This window comes from Enoplosus armatus, chromosome 8, assembly GCF_043641665.1.
Source record: "Enoplosus armatus isolate fEnoArm2 chromosome 8, fEnoArm2.hap1, whole genome shotgun sequence".
Lineage (NCBI taxonomy): Eukaryota > Metazoa > Chordata > Actinopteri > Centrarchiformes > Enoplosidae > Enoplosus > Enoplosus armatus.
The window spans coordinates 361,531-380,239 of record NC_092187.1 but is presented as its reverse complement, the minus strand read 5'-3'; the positions used below and the strand labels follow the sequence as shown (position 1 = coordinate 380,239).

The 18,709-nt window shown below is 43.7% G+C and overlaps 1 protein-coding gene across 1 annotated transcript in view; it reads right to left on the bottom strand.

Moving 5' to 3' along the window:
* The window catches only part of mtcl2 (microtubule crosslinking factor 2), a 66,805-nt gene extending 51,537 nt beyond the window's left edge, over nt 1-15,268 (bottom strand). Inside the window, exons 1-3 of the mRNA XM_070910518.1 lie at nt 15,178-15,268; nt 5,169-5,270; nt 3,493-3,615 (exon numbers count right to left, since the gene is read on the bottom strand). Of these exons, the coding sequence (XP_070766619.1) occupies nt 3,493-3,615; nt 5,169-5,270; nt 15,178-15,246 (294 nt within the window). The 5' untranslated portion in view covers nt 15,247-15,268. The remainder of the gene's footprint in view (nt 1-3,492; nt 3,616-5,168; nt 5,271-15,177) is intronic.
* Between the last annotated feature and the right edge of the window lie 3,441 nt (nt 15,269-18,709).

The window sequence follows — 18,709 nt, the reverse complement described above, 5'->3', positions numbered from 1 at the left end:
ACTAGAGGCAGGTCCTGAGTCTCGTCACTCCAATGGGAGAAGTGAGCATGAGCACAGATTATGACCCATTCTTTCGGCCCGTGGGTCTCCAAAGTAAATATTGGACCAATTTTTCACAAGCCACATACAGTATCTTCCGAACATTCTGACACTAACATGGCATTTTTCACACGGACAAATCAGAATCAGAATCAGAAATACTTTATTGATCCCCGGGGGGAAATTGTAAATTGTACAAATCAGGAGAACTTTATCTTTGTTCGAGACCAGTCTCCTTTTTCACTCACACACTCTCTCGAGATCTGGCAACACAGATATCACTTCTCGCTGCTGGTGCTGAACTGGCGGTGAATTAAGGATTTAAATGGAAATGATGATGATGGAAATTAAATGCTTAATAACACTATTATCGTTATTATTTAACTGTTTTTGGAAGGGGGGGAAAAGAGAATATTATTAGACAGACAAAAGGGGAGGCAAAATAAGGCGGCTGGGAGGTGACCACGCCCACTTATGTCACATCTTTGGCGCAACTTGTAATCCGTCATCTTCTGTTATAGAGTATCTTTGGTGTAACGTGACCTATAGTCTGAGTCACAAGAAGACACAATTAGTAATGTTATTTATGTTTCTTCCTTTGATTTTTGTTAGTTTCTCTCTTAGTCTTTTTTTTCTTTTTTCCTCCACGCCTAACACTATGATTGGCTAATTTGAATTTTCAAACTGTGACCAATCCCCTTTTTTTCCTTTCAGACTCGACACACACACCCTCAGAGACACGGGATGTACTTATCCTTTTCTCTCCTTCCTCCCGTCTTCCAATACAACCAGATGGTGAGACAGCAGCTAAGAGACGGACAGCAACAGCAGGGCGGAAAGCCCTTGGAGAGTCACTTAACAGTCTCACTTTCACTGCAGTTTGATCCATATTGTGCTAAATTACAACAGAAGTTATGGTAACGCTTCATTTTACAGGTCCACAAATTTCATGGTAAGTAGGTGATAATTAGCAAGTAACGTATTTGAAATTTCTTTAAAATTATTACTTTCCTAATAAGCAGTTACAGTTTGGTTTTCACAAAACTTACACTCGCTGAAACTGTATGTATGAACCCAACAACCCAAACCATTAAATTAGTTACCAACACACAGACTCTTTTGACCAAGGTATAAGGACTATTTTAGTGTTCAGTACTTAGTTTTTATTTTGTTTTTTTATTATGGAAATGATAGCAGACTGTATAAAAAGAGGCTTATTTACCTTTTGTATTTAGTTAGTTTTGTTTTGTTTAAGTTTCAGATGTTTAAAAAAGCTCATGGAAGAGAATTGTTCTATTTGATAAGGAGAGAGACTGAAATATAATAGTCTTATTGGCTACTCATATAAAGTTACTATAATTTTTAATATACTTTTTATATGTTTGATATTAATGACTATTTCTATTTTTTTCCAAATTTCAGCCCATTCACAGCCCATCCTCACCTATTCACCGGTCTTTCCTTACTTTTCTTCCGTTTAGCCTGTTTTTATGGAATAACTGAGCTACCTGAGCTAACTAGCTAACAGCACCTACAATTAGCAGCAGTTAGCGGTTATTCACACTGTGATGGAGTGGTTGGACACCTTTTTGAAGACATCAGAAGTTTTTTTAAGGTATAAAAGTACAAATGCTGTGTTTTCATTTAAAAAACTTTTTTTTCCTGTTATTTATTTATTTGTTAATGTATTGTTGTCTCAAAATATAAAAAGTGACATTTAACATGTGTTGAGTGGTGTGAATACATTATTATCAGGCTTCAAGCAAGGAATGACACTTGAAATGGGCAATTAGTAACTTGATTCTTGATTATGAAGTTGTATTTGTCTGTAATTAGCTATTTATGGTGGTGTCCAATAAAACAAATTGACATTCAGGAAATTTGTTACAAAGTTGGACTGATCTGTTGAAATTATACAGAAATTGGTGAGAATGTAAATGTTTAAAAATGTTCTACTGGGAAATTACCAGCTAATTATCAATTGGGAAAGAGAATATAATTACACAATTATTTGGTTGTAATTCCAAGAAATTTCTTGCTAATTATCATCAACTGAATAAAGCGTTTGTGTTACCTCATGGCTATCAATTAACTTCGTAATACTTTCCTGGAAATGTATTAAATAAATTACCAGCTGTTTTTCAATACATTTTGGGGTAAATGTTGGGGTCATTTTGGTGTAATTTCAAAGAAATTTCAAAAACGTTACTATCTAATTATCACCTACTTACAATGGAATTTGCAGACCAGTAAAATGAAGCGTTACAAAAGTTATCTCAGGGAACTTTTCATATCCAGCAGGTCTAGACCGAACTCTTTTTAATAGAAAGACCCAACAATTCCCACCATGAGCAAGCACTTGGCGACAGTGGCAAGGAAAAACTAAAGCAGAACCAGGCTCTGGTTGGGCGATCATCTGCCTCCACAAAGAGATGTAAAGTAGCAGTAATGGTACTGGTAATGATATCAATATTAGTAAAATAGTAATGATAATGATAGCAATAATAAATATAGCCGCAAGTGGCAATGAGCAGCTTCTAACCCTTTTGCGGCAAACAATAGGAAGCAGTTCAATAACCCATATGAGCTGCAAGCAGCAACGAGCGGGTTTCCGGCTTCACATAGATGAGCGATTTCATTTCTTCCAGTTTATTTCTGTTTGAAGAAGGATCAAAGACCATGTTTCATCACTAAGATGTATGCAGCAATAGTTACGCATTCCAAGTTTTGCCATTTGTCCCCCCCCTTTAGAGAAATTGCATGTACGTTTAGGACATAGTGTGGTATGACTCGACTGAATTTAACGAGGATTGGTCTCAGACAATCTTCACCAAGCGTGATCGATCGATATGAATGAAAATTTCAAAGTATGTTTCAGGTACTTATGGTTAGGTTTAGGCACCAAAACTACTTGGTTGGGTCTAGGAAAAGATCATGGTTTGGGTTAAAAATAATAAGTCAACATTGACTTTTGGTTTCACACGGGACACGAACAGGCAGAAAGGCTTGAAGGCAAACCTCTCCCATGTGCCCCAATCAGGTCAGGTGTCCATGAACCTTTAGCAGAAATTTAATGTCACCACTTGTGCGCACTGCACAGATCACTGATAGGATAATATGCAACTTCCCAAGTAACAGCCTAGAGACATTATTGAACATTTACTAATGGGTATAAAAAATTCCCTGTGTTACATTTTGAATTAGAAAATGGTCGGCAGGCCAGATTTGGTAGGTGTAGACTATGGTCTGTCTATGTAATTAATGGGAAACACTGCTTTCACATCTTATTCCAGATATATCACTTTCTCTATCCTGCTTCTCATATAGTGTACTATATCTATTGCATGAACCCAGCTAACCTCAAGCTGTCACAATTTCAGAATCTCTACATATTCGACACAGAGTTCCATTTAGCCATTTCAGTCAGTCTCTCTCATACACACAAACACTTACTTTGACGTCTTGCTCCAGCGTTCGAATCAATTCTCCATCCACCTGCCCTGTTTGGGCCACACGGAGAGAGCGTCGCTCTGCCTTCCTCAGCCGGTACTGCAGGATGCGGCAAGTCTTATTTGCCTGAAAACAGCAGCAGTGTTAGTAGATGTTATGTGCCATCTGTAGAAACCATCTTTGTTACTTTTCTTCACTTTGCCTTGCAGCAGCCATTAAAATACAAAAACAGAAGACATGCATTTCACAAACACATACAAAAGAAGGGCAAGGCATTTGTTGCTTTTTATTTTGAGCAGCCTAAAGGTTCTATATGGAGCGTTCAGAGAGTCGCTGTTATTAATGACACCGGTGGCCTTTTCGTGAACGGCAGTCAGCATCCTGTTACTGGAGTCTGCGCTAACTGGGCACAATTGAGTATCCTGAGCATCAGCCAAAGGAAGTGACATACACCAGACTGATTGATTTATTGTGATTTACGATCGTATTTAGAATAACATTATTATCTGTAACGTTCCAATATTTTATTTGGACCATTGGCTCTGTGATACTAACTAGCTTACCGTTTGCAAGTTACTTCATCAGCTAATTTTATGAAGCAACCAACACCAGATCCATGCCGCGTAGCTAAGTTACAGCTAGCTGGCTAACCTTAATGTTACCTTAGCTTAGGTTATAGTTAGCAAGTTGTCCACCCCTGCCTTGCATATAGTAGGGTTGGGCAATATGTTACGTTTTTCCAACCGGCCACAGTCAGCCCAACAACCGGTGATTGCAGATATATTCATGCAGGTGTGCGTGTTTGGGGCAACACCCCGAAACATGGTTTCAGCTGGGAGATTTGTGCGAGCAGCGAGTTCGCTACGTTCCACTTGTTTTCTTAGCTTTTTTAGTATAATAAATAAACTCACAGAATGTCAAATTAAATATTCTTACACATACTTTCCTTATTAAAACAGAAAAATACAACCATTCAAATTCAAGTGTCTCTCTCCCATTGAACTAACACTAGCTTAAATGCCTTGTTAGCTCATCGTAAAACACACTAAAACTGCCTCTCTCTGCCATTGCTGGCCTTGCTGGGTTAGCTGGCTAAACGAGTCTGCCGCTGAGCAGTGGCTCTCACTCATACTTTGGACACACACCATTACATTTGCCAAATAAAATGACAAATATCGCCCAAAAAAACAACCGGCTATGGACTCAATGGACAGTCGATGGAGCCAATCGCCGATAACAATTCATCCGCACAAGCAACCTACGTAGACTTTGTGTTGGGCTGTTTTGGTGGGTGCCGGTTGTTTGTTGACATTAGTGGACTCCATTTCTAAACTAACATTAGGTAGGTAGCTAGGGTTGCACACTGTTTGCGCTGTAGGGGAGCTGAACAGGGAGCTGAATGTTGAGCTGGGGAGAAGCTTAGGCACTCGGGGGTGCGCATAACATCACATCCTTTGGATATTCGTCCCGAATCCTTCATATAGAAATCAGTCTACAGGCTGTTATAGGCAACCTAGAAAGTTGGAGAGGGTCTCATTTTTTAAGTTACGTTACAATCCATTAACACATTGGCAATAAAAAGCGATTCGTACACGTAAATTGTTACATATACCTTTTAAGCCTTTGTCTCAAATGTAAAAACTGAAACTGTTCTCTTTTTTTTGTTGTTGTTGTTGTACCTGCTCCAGCTGCTGCCGTAGTTCCTGCAGCTGGTAGACATCTTCCTCCATGTACATGTCCCTCAACTCCAGCATCTCAGACCTCAACTCCTCCATCTCATCCTGGAGACAGGGAAGAAGATTGTGTCATTTTAACATGAAATATTATGAGCCAGGTACTCAGCCCTGCAGACAAAGAGCTGTTATGTATTGTAGAGACTTCTAACTGAGCGTCTCCCAAAGTGCCAATAGCATCATGTGCACATATGTGGGTCATAAAGGGAAGGAATCATTATAGCTTTTAGCATCTTTAATGCAAGACAGTGATCATCATCATCAAAAAATAATCTTTCATTAACATTGTTATGATTGTAATCCATTCCATTAATCACAGCTCGCTATCAATAGTTACCACATCGTCGGCTTCATCATCCTCATTATCAGAATCACAACTACAACAATTAGTATCTTCTTAATGAACTGCTATGTAATATCCATTCAAGTCAGATAAAAGGGGTCATCAGAAACAGAGATCTACATGTTGTAAGTAGCAGAATGGTGTACTAAGTAAAATGATATGATACTGTATTGATTCTCCTCTCTCTCCCACCCAGGAAGTAGTGCAAAGGAGGTCAAAGGTCAGGGTCAGGTTATTAGATTACTTAACAGTCCCTGCAGGAAATTGAGAGCAAAGGAAAAGAAATTCATACACTTTAAAAACATTAAGTAAAAAAACAACAAAAATTTTCAAAAACTTTCAGACAGAATTGAAATACCATTTAAAGACATGTTAGAGATGAATTATTCATTTCAGCCTGACTAAGGTGCAGCTCTTGTATTAGCATGTGCCTGCACTGAAATGAATGTGGATCCTGGATACTTATAAATCACTGGGACCTTAATTTATGAAAGATACAGAAGGCTAGCACCATTTTTATCACTTCTATTACTTCTCCAGTACTGCACGTGTATGGCCTACAAACAGCACAAGCCTTTTCCTGTCTCACTGTACTGAACTACAGCGAGTGGAAACCTGGGAATAGCTGAAGCTAGTTAGCAGCAAGATGTCCCCATTCTCCACGGACGACTTCCACAAACGTCTTCAGAAAATTGCAGTGCTTGAAACTAAGATACACCGAGGTGAATGGGCTATGTGGAAAGGATACCACTTGACCATGGGCTCAAAACAGTGGACAGAAGAACGCTAACAAGACGACTAAGAAACAGGAGGGCTTTCTGTCTGGCAATAAATCTGTAAGTAATAGGTTTTGCACCAAGAGAGCTCCAGCAAGGACTAAGAATAAATCATTTCCCAGGGAAATGGAAGGACGAGTGATAGCCACGTCATCCCCTATGCTCAGAGGGACAAAGGTGTGGAAAACTGCCAAAGGAAGAGTGAGCAACGAACCCCTTGAACAACAAAGTGTGCCACTTGAGAACAGAGTTGCGCCACTGCTTCAGGACCCTGGATCTCCATCTGATGACCTGCATAACGTCTCCCCTTCACACAGCAGGACAGAGAGTAATTCTGTACGCAAAAGGCTACAGAGAAAGCTAACGACTGGGCCTCAAACTCTGATTGTGGATGATTTCGCTGTATGTAAAAGGCATGAGCATCTGGCTGCACACCCAACTGTGAAGAACATCATAGTTCACATAGGGGCCAATGTCACTGTGAAACAGCAATGAGAGATACTTAAGACAAGTCAGGAGTAAAATTGTTCACCTCTAACCTATTTTACTTCCTGCGCCACTCATCTGCTCCCTCTGCTGAGGACAAGAGACGAGGAATCAAAACAACTACAAGACATAGCACAACACGCCGAAAACCTTGAAGGGGAGCCACCTCAGCCCCCTACCTGAAGAGAGTTTAAAACATGAAGGACATCAGAGCCAAGAGAGAGAGAGAGTCTCCACCCGACATGCCTACTGACACCTGTGAGGATTCACACTCTTCACCCCCATACCCCATCCAGTTTTTCCTCCTCTCTAGTCACACTCTTGCCCTCCTCTCCCCCCTGGAGTCCACCCGGTCACTGCTAGGACAGAATCATCCTCTGTCTCCCCAGCCTGGTAAATTCCCAAAGATTCAATTCAATTCAATTCAATTTTATTTATATAGCGCCAAATCACAACAAAGTCATCTCATGACACTTTACAAAATAGAGCAGGTCTAGACCAACTCTTTATAATGTTATTACAGACCCAACAGTTCCCACCATGAGCAAGCACTTTGGCGACAGTGGCAAGGAAAAACTTCCTTTTAAGAGGCAGAAACCTTGAGCAGAACCAGACTCTAGGTGGGCGGTCATCTGCTTTGACCGGTTGGGTTTTAGGGAGAGAGAGAGAGAGAGAGAGAGAGAGAGACAGAGACAGAGAGATAGACATAGAGACACAGATAGACAGACAGACAGACAGACAGACAGATAGGTAGGCAAAGATGTATGGCAGCACTAACAGTAGAAATAGCTGTAATATTAGCTGAGATTAATAATAGGAGCTTTAATAGTGACAGAACTACGACTAAACATAATAACTGTAGTGATGAGAGTCAGGCAGGCCCATGGCGGCAGCAGCACCCAGGCGTACCAGGACCACGATCCACAGCGACCTACGAGTCGACAAAGCACAAAGAAACTCCGGGGAAGAAATAAAGTTAGTAACATGCATTGGACTGTGATGAATGTGCAAAGATGAAGAGGGAGAGGAGGAAAGCTCAGTGCATCATGGGAAGTCCCCCGGCAGTGTAGGCCTATAGCAGCATAACTAGGGGGCTGGTCCAGGCAGGCCTGAGCCAGCCCTTAACTATAAGCGATAAAACTGTCAAGGACTTTTGTGAATTATTGTGAAACTTTTGATCTGTTGCAAAATGTAAAAGGGCCCACACACAACCGAGGACACTCACTAGACTTGGTTATTAGCAAGGGTATGAGCGGCTGTAGTGGTAGTAGTAGTAGTGCTGTTATAATTTACTGTAGATTGTGAGTCAGCCTCTGAAGAGCTCCAACTGTGGTAACAATGAGCTCTGGGGATGTGTGCATTTGTGTGTGTGTGTGTGTGTGTGTGTGTGTGTGTGTGTGTGTAAAGCAGAACAGTGTGTACAGCGAGAAAGGGAGTGAGTGGGTACAGTATGTCTATGCTGCTACTACCTATAGTATAAACAATGTGTTAGAGTATGTATTGTAAACATGTTAGAAATGAAGGTAACGTGTGGATTAGCGCGCAGAAAACACTGTGCGTGTGTGTGTGTAATGTGAAAGAGATTTGTTGATTGAGCTAAAATACACTGCAGCAAGAAGCAATCTACCCGACAGTGACCACTGTGCTACATATCTGCAATACAGACGGGTGGGGGGGGGGGGTGAAATAAATAAAAAGGAAAGTAGGAAAGAGAAAGAAAGAGAAGGAAAGAGAAGAAAACAAGGAAAGAGTAAGAAAGAGAAGAAAAGGAAAATGAACGAGAAATAAATTAAAATAAAAGGACCTAAAAAAGAGAAAAGAAAATGAAAGAGAAAGAAAGAGGAACGGAAAAAGAGGAAAAGACACAAAGAAAGGAAAAGAACAGAAGGAAAGGAAAGAGAAAGAAAGACAGAAAGACAGAAAGACAGAAAAGGGAAAAAGAAAGGGCAAGAGACAGAAAAAACAGGCATAGGAAAAATGCAGCATGGAAGAAGGAGGGAGACACGACAGCAGAGAGTGAGAATGTGAACACGCGAAACAAGGGAGTCACAAGTTAATGTGGCTGACTGAGAGAGAGAGAGGTGGCCCACTGACCTGCTTTTTCCCAGCTAACTACAGAAGAACAGGGTGGATGGTTTCTGTCATGTGAGCAACAAGCCAGTCAGGAGAATGAATCAACCAATCAGATTTCCGTGAGCCAGAGTGGTCGATGAAATTAGAGCTCATGCACATCTGCGGTGAAATAGCAGCATGTTTGTATCTTGACACCATGTTTCTAGAGCTGTGCACCCAAATCATATACAATCAAGTCCCTGTAATACATCCACAGTGCATGACTGTGTGCTTCAAAGTTGCATAAAGACATTAACTACAGTAGCAGCAGTGGTTATCAATGTGTTTACTGTATGAATGAAAGATAACATGCAAAAAGCAAATTCAACAAATGAGGCGCCAATTTTAAAACGTGTTCATTGTCGCAATTAGCCTATTGAAAACTTTCATTAATGACTTTCTTTGTTGGCCTTTTGAAACCTTACTTTGCAGTACAGTATGTTAGCATTGTGTAGCTTTTTGTAGCTAGAACTTGCTTATTTTGACTCTAAATTCAAGATTTAATCCTGTCTCGTCTCAAGGATGATTAAGAACTAATGATGTTCAATGACAAAAATAGTGTTTTTTTTTAGCGTTAGACGAGAAGATTGATACAACTCTCATATCTGTGTAATAAATGTGAAACTTCAGGCAGCAGCTGGTCATCTTAGTTTAGCACAAAAGACGGGAAACAGGGGGAAACAAACAGCTAACCTGGCTCTGTCCAAACGTCACAATTCACCTACCAGTGCCTCTAAATCTCACTAATTAACAGCTTGTTTGTTTAATCCATACAAAAACCAGACAGGCTGTTTCCAGTGTTTGTGCTTAGCTAAGCTAACTGGCTGCTGGCTATAGCTTCATATTTCCCGTACAGACATGAGAGTGGTATCAATCGTCCCATCTAACTCTTGGCAAGAAAGCAAAAAGGCACATTTCCCAAAATATACAAGACATTGAGATTCTTTCTTTAGCCATATTAAATCAAGTCAATTTTATTTATATAGCACAAAATCTTTTCCAAAATCTCAAGGCACTTTACATATAGAGCAGGTCTAGACCGAACTCTTTATATTACTTACAGAGACCCAACATGACCACCATGAGTAAGCACCTGACTGTCGTAGTGCTAGTGCTAGTAGTAGTAGTAAATGTGTTTATTTATTTATTTATTCATTTGATAGGGACAAAGCACGTTACCAGACCATAGTCTCTAGGCAGGTAACAAAAACAAAAACATTACAAATACAAATATATAGTACACAAGAAGAAAAAGACAAGTTAAAAGTCATCACAGCTCTGGTTTATCTTAAGCCATTCTTTGAGATGGGTCTTAAAAGTTGAATATGTAGTAGTAGTAGCAGTCTGTCAGTAAAACAAAGATAGAAAAACCAGTTTGTCAGAACAGAGGAACAAACTGACGGAGGTTTAATCAGCTGTGTGTAACTTTGTATGCCTGAAAGTGCTCAGTCACTGAGACAAAGAGAGAGAAACCAGTAAAAGTTCCACTCAGAGAAGACACCATCATTTAAAGAGTGTAGTAGCAGTGAAATGACCTCACCTCATCTTCTGACTCTCTCTTTGTTAAATGTGTTGAGTATAGAGCTTGTAGCTCTATACATCTATTTGTTTTCCGTACCCTAAACAATAAACCGATGTTCCTGTCTGACACCAGTGACTGTGTGTTGCTTCCCTAATCCCTAGACGCTCACAAGGTCGTAACATGCTGTACGTCCTATGGCTTAAATAGTTACATGATCTGAACCAGTACAAGTTTGTCCACCAATTGCTGTTGAAACTGTGTATGAGAAGTGAAAGTTGTGGAAGTTAGAAGGCATACAGAACATTTTGAAACACCAATTATAAACCCCCGAAAAGGAGTGAAAAAAAACCCAGAAAGTTTATCAAATGGGTATTGTAACAGTTCCATGACTTCAAGATTCAGAGATACAATACAGAAGAATAAACTGAAGCCAGCAATACAAGCATTTAATGCCACCGTGACATGTGCCACTTGATCAGAGGATAATGGGCAGGTTACCTAGCAATTCTTTGCAATGTGAAATATGGTGACTATTGAAGAATAGCAGTGAGTAGGCTAAAGAAAAGTTGTCAAAACAAGCAGCACAGATGCTCAACTATTCGCCTACATTGTAGACACAGAACAGACATACCTAAAACTTAAGCCAGAAAGCCCTATCTTTGTGACTCTGCCATGTTCAGCTGTAACAGCAATAAAGACCCACATGTTGTTTAACATGTCAAAGTGTGGAGGAGGCAGGTACGGTAGCGGGACGATTTGATGGGCAAGCACATGTTCACTCATAGCTTCAACAGTTTTAACACAAAACGTGTACACACTGAACTATAGATTCATACTTAGAGGGATTGCAAATGGTCTCACTTGCATATGCTTCCCAAAGCACTTTACAGTTAAGGTCTCATTCACCCACCGATGGCGACCAAGCTGCCATGCAAGGTGCTGGTCTCCATCGAGAGCAACTTAAGGTTCAGTGTCTTGCTCAAGGACACTTCGACATGACAGGGGAGCCTGGGATCGAATCCCCTGATCGAATTCTACCCTGCTATACCTCCCATGCAACAGCGTTAACTACTGCGCCACCATGCCGCCATTGCAACAGCTGTTAGTTGTCTTGGTCTTGATCTGAGGTGCGTTTATCGCTGCACATACTTGCTCGTGGAGAATATGGAATTTAAGCATGTGGTCAAAGTGCCTCCACGTGTGCATGTTAGTCTGTCCGTTGCGCCTGTCCTGTATAAGCCAGCACAAGCTGCAGATGTCCAGGGTCACAGAGAGCTACTTAACAATGACGGCCCACTACATCATTCCCGAGTGAGAACTGAAAAGTCTGGTGCTACAAACTCGCCCTGTTTATGTCCATGTGAAAGAGAAACTAAAGGAAGTAGTATCAGAGTGGATTATTGATTTTATACTTCATACAGTATCGTATACAGTGTCAGAGTACACAGGTCAGAGGATTACAATGGAGCATTGAAGACAATGTTTTCCTTATTAACAATAAGTTCAGCTTCAGCAACTTCAGCTGCGTGAACCCATCTACAGGGTAAAGGTCCGACAAGAATCTAAACTCTCCAACACTGTTGCAGAGCTCCCTGGGAAAAGACGCGGTGGTTGTCCTGTTTGGGATAGTGTTGTTGATCAGTCACCCTCCCGTATCAATCTCTACCAAATCAGAATCAGAATCAGAAATACTTCATTGATCCACGGGGGGAAATTATACAAGTTATTAATTAATGGGTTGTGAGTGCATAGGGACATATTCTGTGATGTAATTGATCCGTCCCCTAATCACTCACATCCACATATATTACATTTCACTGCCTGCAGACCTGTGGAAGCTAAGAGATGCCTTTAGTGTCAAAATCTATGTGAGAACGTTCAATCCCAACTGTGAGGCGTCGGTCGTTAACTCTGCTAACGACCGACGCCTCGCCAACAGCCTCAACGACTTCTACTGTCGCTTTGAAAGACAATGGGACAGTCCTAACACCATCCCCCACACCATCACCCACCAGCTCCAGCCCAACAGCCCCAACCCCCTCATCACACCTGGGGCTGAACTCTCACACCTCTTACCACCACAGCTGCCCCCCACAGCGCCCCCCACTCCTCCAGCATCGACACCTCTGTCTGTCCTTGAAAGAGATGTGAACAGGCTCTTCAAGAGACAAAACCCGCGTAAAGCTGCTGGACCAGACTCCATCTCCCCATCCTGCCTGAAGCGCTGCGCCGATCAGCTGTCTCCGGTGTTCACGGACATCTTCAACACCTCACTGGAGACATGCCACGTGCCAGCCTGCTTCAAGGCCTCCACCATCATCCCCGTCCCCAAAAAACCAGGGCCCACTGGATTAAATGACTACAGACCCGTCGCCCTGACCTCTGTGGTCATGAAATCATTTGAACGCCTGGTTTTGTCCCACCTCAAATCCATCACAGACTCTCTGCTGGACCCCCTGCAGTTCGCCTACAGAGCCAACAGGTCTGTAGACGACGCCGTCAACCTGGCTCTACACTACATCCTCCAGCACCTGGACTCCGCAGGATCCTATGCCAGGATCCTGTTTGTGGACTTCAGCTCTGCCTTCAACACGATCGTCCCGGCTCTTCTTCAGGACAAGCTCTCCCAGCTCAACGTGCCTGACCCCACCTGCAGGTGGATCACAGATTTCCTGTCTGACAGGAAGCAGCACGTGAAGCTGGGGAAACACGTCTCTGACTCGCGGACGATCAGCACCGGCTCCCCTCAAGGCTGCGTTCTTTCTCCTCTACTCTTCTCCCTCTACACCAACAGCTGCACCTCCAGTCACCAGTCTGTCAAGCTCCTGAAGTTCGCGGACGACACCACCCTCATCGGACTCATCTCTGGAGAGGATGAGTCTGCCTACAGGTGGGAGATTGACCATCTGGTGACCTGGTGTAACAGCAACAACCTGGAGCTTAACGCTTCAAAGACAGTGGAGATGGTTGTTGACTTCAGGAAGAGCGCAGCCCCACCCGCCCCCATCACCCTGTGTGACTCTGCAGTGGACACTGTGGAGTCCTTCCGTTTCCTGGGCTCCATCATCAGCCAGGACCTCCGATGGGAGCTGAACATCAGCTCCGTCATCAAGAAAGCCCAACAGAGGATGTACTTCCTGAGGCAGCTGAGGAAGTTTAACCTGCCACAAAAAATGCTGGTTCACTTCTACACTGCCATCATAGAGTCCATCCTCACCTCCTCCATCACCGTCTGGTACGCTGCTGCCTCCACCAAGGACAGACGCAGACTGCAGCGTATCATCCGCTCTGCAGAGAGGGTGATCGGCTGCAACCTTCCATCTCTTCAGGACCTGTACTCCTCCAGGACCCTGAGGAGAGCAGGGAAGATCGCTGCCGACCCCTCCCACCCCGGACACCATCTGTTCGACCCCCTCCCCTCTGGCAGGAGGCTGCGGTCCATCAGGACCAAAACCTCCCGCCACAAAAACAGTTTCTTCCCCTCTGCAGTCAACCTGACAAACTCTCACTGACCCCCCCCCAGAACACAAACACAAGCTATACGTTATATTAACGTACATCACTCCTGTCCCCACTGCGTTACATTAACGCACTCACCCCCCCACTGGACACTTTATCTGGACACTTTACTTTATTCTGGTCACTGCACTGTTGTTATTTATCTTATCTTATTTTTTTTATTTTCTTTATTTTTTATTTTTATTCTTATTCTTATTTTTAGCTTTTATATTCTACTTATTTGTTATCAAAACAATAGCACCTTCAGACCACAGCAAATTCCTTGTAATGTATGTTACTTGGCAATAAACAGTTTCTGATTCTGATTCTGATTCTGATTCTGAGTCCAGGTACTTGTCAGGATGCAGTGATGGTCTGACTATTGTTTGGTCAAATGGTCAAATTTTCAGAATACATGATTTTGACCATTTCATGTAAAAACAGGAGCTCAGAATCCATGTTTCCCTGAGTATTTCGCTCTTGTCGGGATGGAAAAGACTGAAACAGCATCTAGATAAACACTATCCTTAAACTCCCTGTTAAGCCAATGCTAATCAAATACCTTGGTAAATTAGCAGCAAGGCAGAATGAGGCAGATTTCACAGCGGGCTTTAGGGAGAGACAACTCTTCGGGCTGTTGAGTAAAATCACCTCCTCACCTCCGTCATGTGAGCTAGGGGAAACACAACTGACAACAAGAGCTGTGAAATGATGCTGAAGAGCCACTATCTGTCCAAAAATACTCCATCCACGTTACATGTGTATCTGCACCCACAGATACTCTGAGATACTCCACTCTGAGGCTACAAGGGCCCATGTTTTGCTCATGTGCTACTGAGGGACCAGACTCTCTTCTCATCACATCATCATCCTTGTGAGTAGCCTTGGATGGCGTCCAAAGGCATCTCTATGCGCCGGGAAACAAGTCAGGTTGAACTGGTGTCAGACTTTATAAAGAAAACCCACCATGATGCTGACAGAGAGAGGATTTGTTTTTCCATCTTGGTCTAAAGCAAAATGACAATGAAGGATAACAGAACTCAAATATATATTTTGTTTATGCTGTCATTAAAAAAAAGCATTCCCATGAGAATCTGGTCTGTCTATTTGAGGCAAAATGATTAATAACAGCTTGGGAAGCACTAAGGTAAGCAACTTCCAAGAAATTGAAGTATCCGCCGTCATAGTTGACAATTAAAGAAGATATATTTGACTTACTTTGAGGTAATCATTCTCAGATCTCAGCTCTTCTATTTCCCGGACAAACTCCTCATGCATGCCGTCCATAAATTCCTCGGTTAGGTCTGAGAAAGCCAGGGATGTGCTGGCAGGCACCCTGCTGTCAAACGAGGTGACCGAGCGCTCCTCGCCGGGGGATACGCTCCCTTCCAGGGTCTCCACGCCCAGGGACAGCCTGTCCTTGTTTAGCCTGTCAGCGGAGGAGCAGCTGCTGGTGGCGGCGGCGGCGGCGGCTTGCTGGCTAGCTCGGTACGGCAACGCGCCATCCCTGGGCGGCTTGTCTCCGTCCAGCCCCCCGCCCCGGCTGCTTCTCGATTCGGTGTCGCTGCTCAGAGCGTCCGCGGAGAGCTTGTTTTCCTCTGAGGCGCAGTCCGATAGCTCGGAGCTGCTGTCTGTCGGGGAGAGCTTCCCAGTGGTGCAGCCAGAGTCCTTGGATAACTCGTCGGATCCTATGATGGCGTCCGACACCTTCTTCCGCCCTCCGGTGGTCTTGGGCAAGGATTTGCCCGCCGGTTTTCCACCACCGCTCTTTTCCGATTTGCCGTCCTTTCCAGTAAGACTTCCCACAGGGCTGCGCCTGGAAATGCGGCTACCCAGGTGGATGGCTCCAGGTTTGACGCTCAGGGTCGGGGTCCAAATCCCTCCGCGGATCTTCGTGAGCGACCACCCGGGTGCATCCTTTGGTCTGGCCGGGGACGGAGCCCGGTTTATCTTCTTCTCGCCTGGAGGTTGAGTGGACAGCATCGCAGAGAGCTCCGCAGCTTCAGGCCGGTGGTTACGCGGCTGCTGCCCGGGCACCGCGTACTGCGGCTGCCCGCTGTCCGAGCCCTCCGTCCCGCCTCCGCTTATCATCTTCTGCCGGAGATGGAGTCTCCGTTCCTTGGGCGAGGCGACGAAGAGGTGACTCGGAGAGCTATGGGCATCAACCTCCTTTGTTTTAGTCATTCATTCCGTTTAGGCCGAAACAAGGACAGCTGAAAATGAAACCTCCTATTTGGAGAAACAGGAGGCAGAAGTTGGGAGTGTGAATAAATAACTGCAGAGCAACACAAAAGGAGGGGATCCTCACTCCGGCCACAACGAGAGCTCCTGTTACTTGCAACAAGACGAAGAAGCAGGAAGCGGAGTCCTAAAACTGCAACAACAAAACAAAAACGCTAAATATAGGCCGAATCCCGTCTTCCACTGCGCGTGTAATACATTCTGTAAATGGTTCCGCTTTGTTCCTTTGTTCCCCCCCTCTTCTCTTCAGGATATCTGTCTCGGTGATATTAGCTAACCAGTTCCTGCTCAGAGGAGTTGTGGGAGAGCGCAGAGAGGCGGTGTGGTGGACACGGTCTGCCCGCTCTCTCCGGCGAGACAACTGGCTGTGGCCCTGGAGGAGAGAGAGAGAGAGACAGAGGGAGGGAGAGAGAGAGATCTCATTTCTGCAGCTTTCTGACGCCACCATTGCAAGGTATTAGAAGGACACTAGGAGCATTGCATGGAAGCCAAAGCTACATATTTAATGATAAAACGGGACAGGGACAATTGCACGAATACAGTTTACTTAAAGATATTTATTTACAGGTCAGTCAACGGAAAGCAACCGTGTATGACAGCCAGAAACCACTCCCCCAAAATGATCCATTTAGTGATTGTGATAGACCCCCCCCCCCCTCTTCGCCATCTTACTGCCGTCTGCACACTGTAAGCATTTATTGTATTTCTAATGATTAATGTCATCAGGGCCAGAGCACCCAGACTCTTTATTAATTCTTTATTATTGACAAACAACAAACCACCAACATATGTTCTTCTGTTGCAAACATTCTTTATTGGTGAGACATTACAACATTACCCCAGGTATTCTGCTGGTGTCAATATTCCAACCAAATCCTTTATTATCACGTTGTTGTGAATATTCCCAACAACCACACAGCACCTTTTGTTGCAGGTTGTTCCTCTCATTCCACATTACTGGACATTCTTTTAACAAATCCTTCCTGTACACACACATATATATAGCCTGTTAACACATTTTAGAGGTCAAAGTGCACGGCTGCTGCCATTGCAGCACAACTGAGGCAGAGGTGATTAGTTGGTCAAGAAGAACAGTGCTGGCGTCATAGAAGGAAGTGATGTCCTAACTGAAGACCCGCCTTGATGAGGGGACTGACAGATTGCATTTTAATTTTTACGGACACCAAAAGAGCATGGTGACATGTAAATGTAAATGCAATAGTCTGGGGTGCTGTTTCACTTGTTGCATTTGAGTGTTGTCCACTGTGCAGCAGGTTAAGTCTTTGAAAATGAAATGTTTTCATTTTCTAGGGGGCGCCACAAATGCCACATAACGTGTACCTCAAAACCCAGTGGACGAAATTTCAACAAAATTTGTGCACATGCTCTGGGGGCAAGTATTAACCAAAATCTGAAGTGCTGTATTGATTGATGCAAGGGGCGTGGCCTATCACATATTTGCCAATAACTCAAGATGCCTTTGAACGATCCCAAGTAACACTCACTGGAGACCTCCCGCACTGTCTCCTGAACACACAAAAAGGGTTTCGTGCACATCCGATGAAGGGGGCACGAATGGCGGGACTTTGAGACGATGAAGTGAGTGTTTTTATTGTTGTCATTGTTAATGTTATTATTAATGTTGTTTTTGGTTTTGTTGTTATTTTTGTTATTGTTATTATTTTGTGTTGAGTAATTAATACAATAATAAACTTTATTGATATAGTCTGTCGATGTCTCTGTGTGTCCCTTTCTCTCTCTGTCTCTCGATAAGTTTGCCATTAGCAAAGAGCATGCGAGAGCCAGATCTATTTGGGTGGAGGCCATCCCTCGAGTAAAGCTACGCTCCCAAAACAAGTTAGAATTACCAATGAGGGACACATCATACTCACTGCAAGCTGACGACAGCCAGGTGTGTCAGCAGGTGACTGAAGTGACCCACGCCTCGGCTAAGAGTGGGGATTGGGCCAGAGATGTAACTGTGGCATTTCTGTGTCTCCAGGACCTTTTAACAAGTGGATCCAGTCCAGTTTGAGCAGTTCCGACTGTAGATTTGGGATGTCAGCTAACTATTTCCTGGACCCTTGCACCAGGAAAGAAGTTTTTTTTGTTTTTGCCGTCGTCATTCTGACCACAGTCGTGAAGTAGGATGGCGTGGGAGGAGTGTGATGTGGCGCAGGATGCAGTGGAACCTTCATGGAACCGGAGTGACTGCTGGAGAATGTAGGCCTCCCCTTAGTGGAGGAAAATCCGGTTCATCCAGGGTAGAGCTAACCGAAGCCTTCGGTCTAGCACCTAGTTTGCTACCTAGGGATCCCCAGCCTTGAAAGGAGCTGGGTCCGGGTAGGGCACAGTGGAGTCAAGTTCCCCTACAGTTAGCAGGGCAAATGCTAACCAGGGAGTCAATGAGCTGTTGGTCTTCATTAATCTGATAAAGGATGAATATTCTTCGTTGCAGTTCTTCTGGCTAGGACAGAGACAGCTCTCACACCCGGGCGGAGAGGTAAGT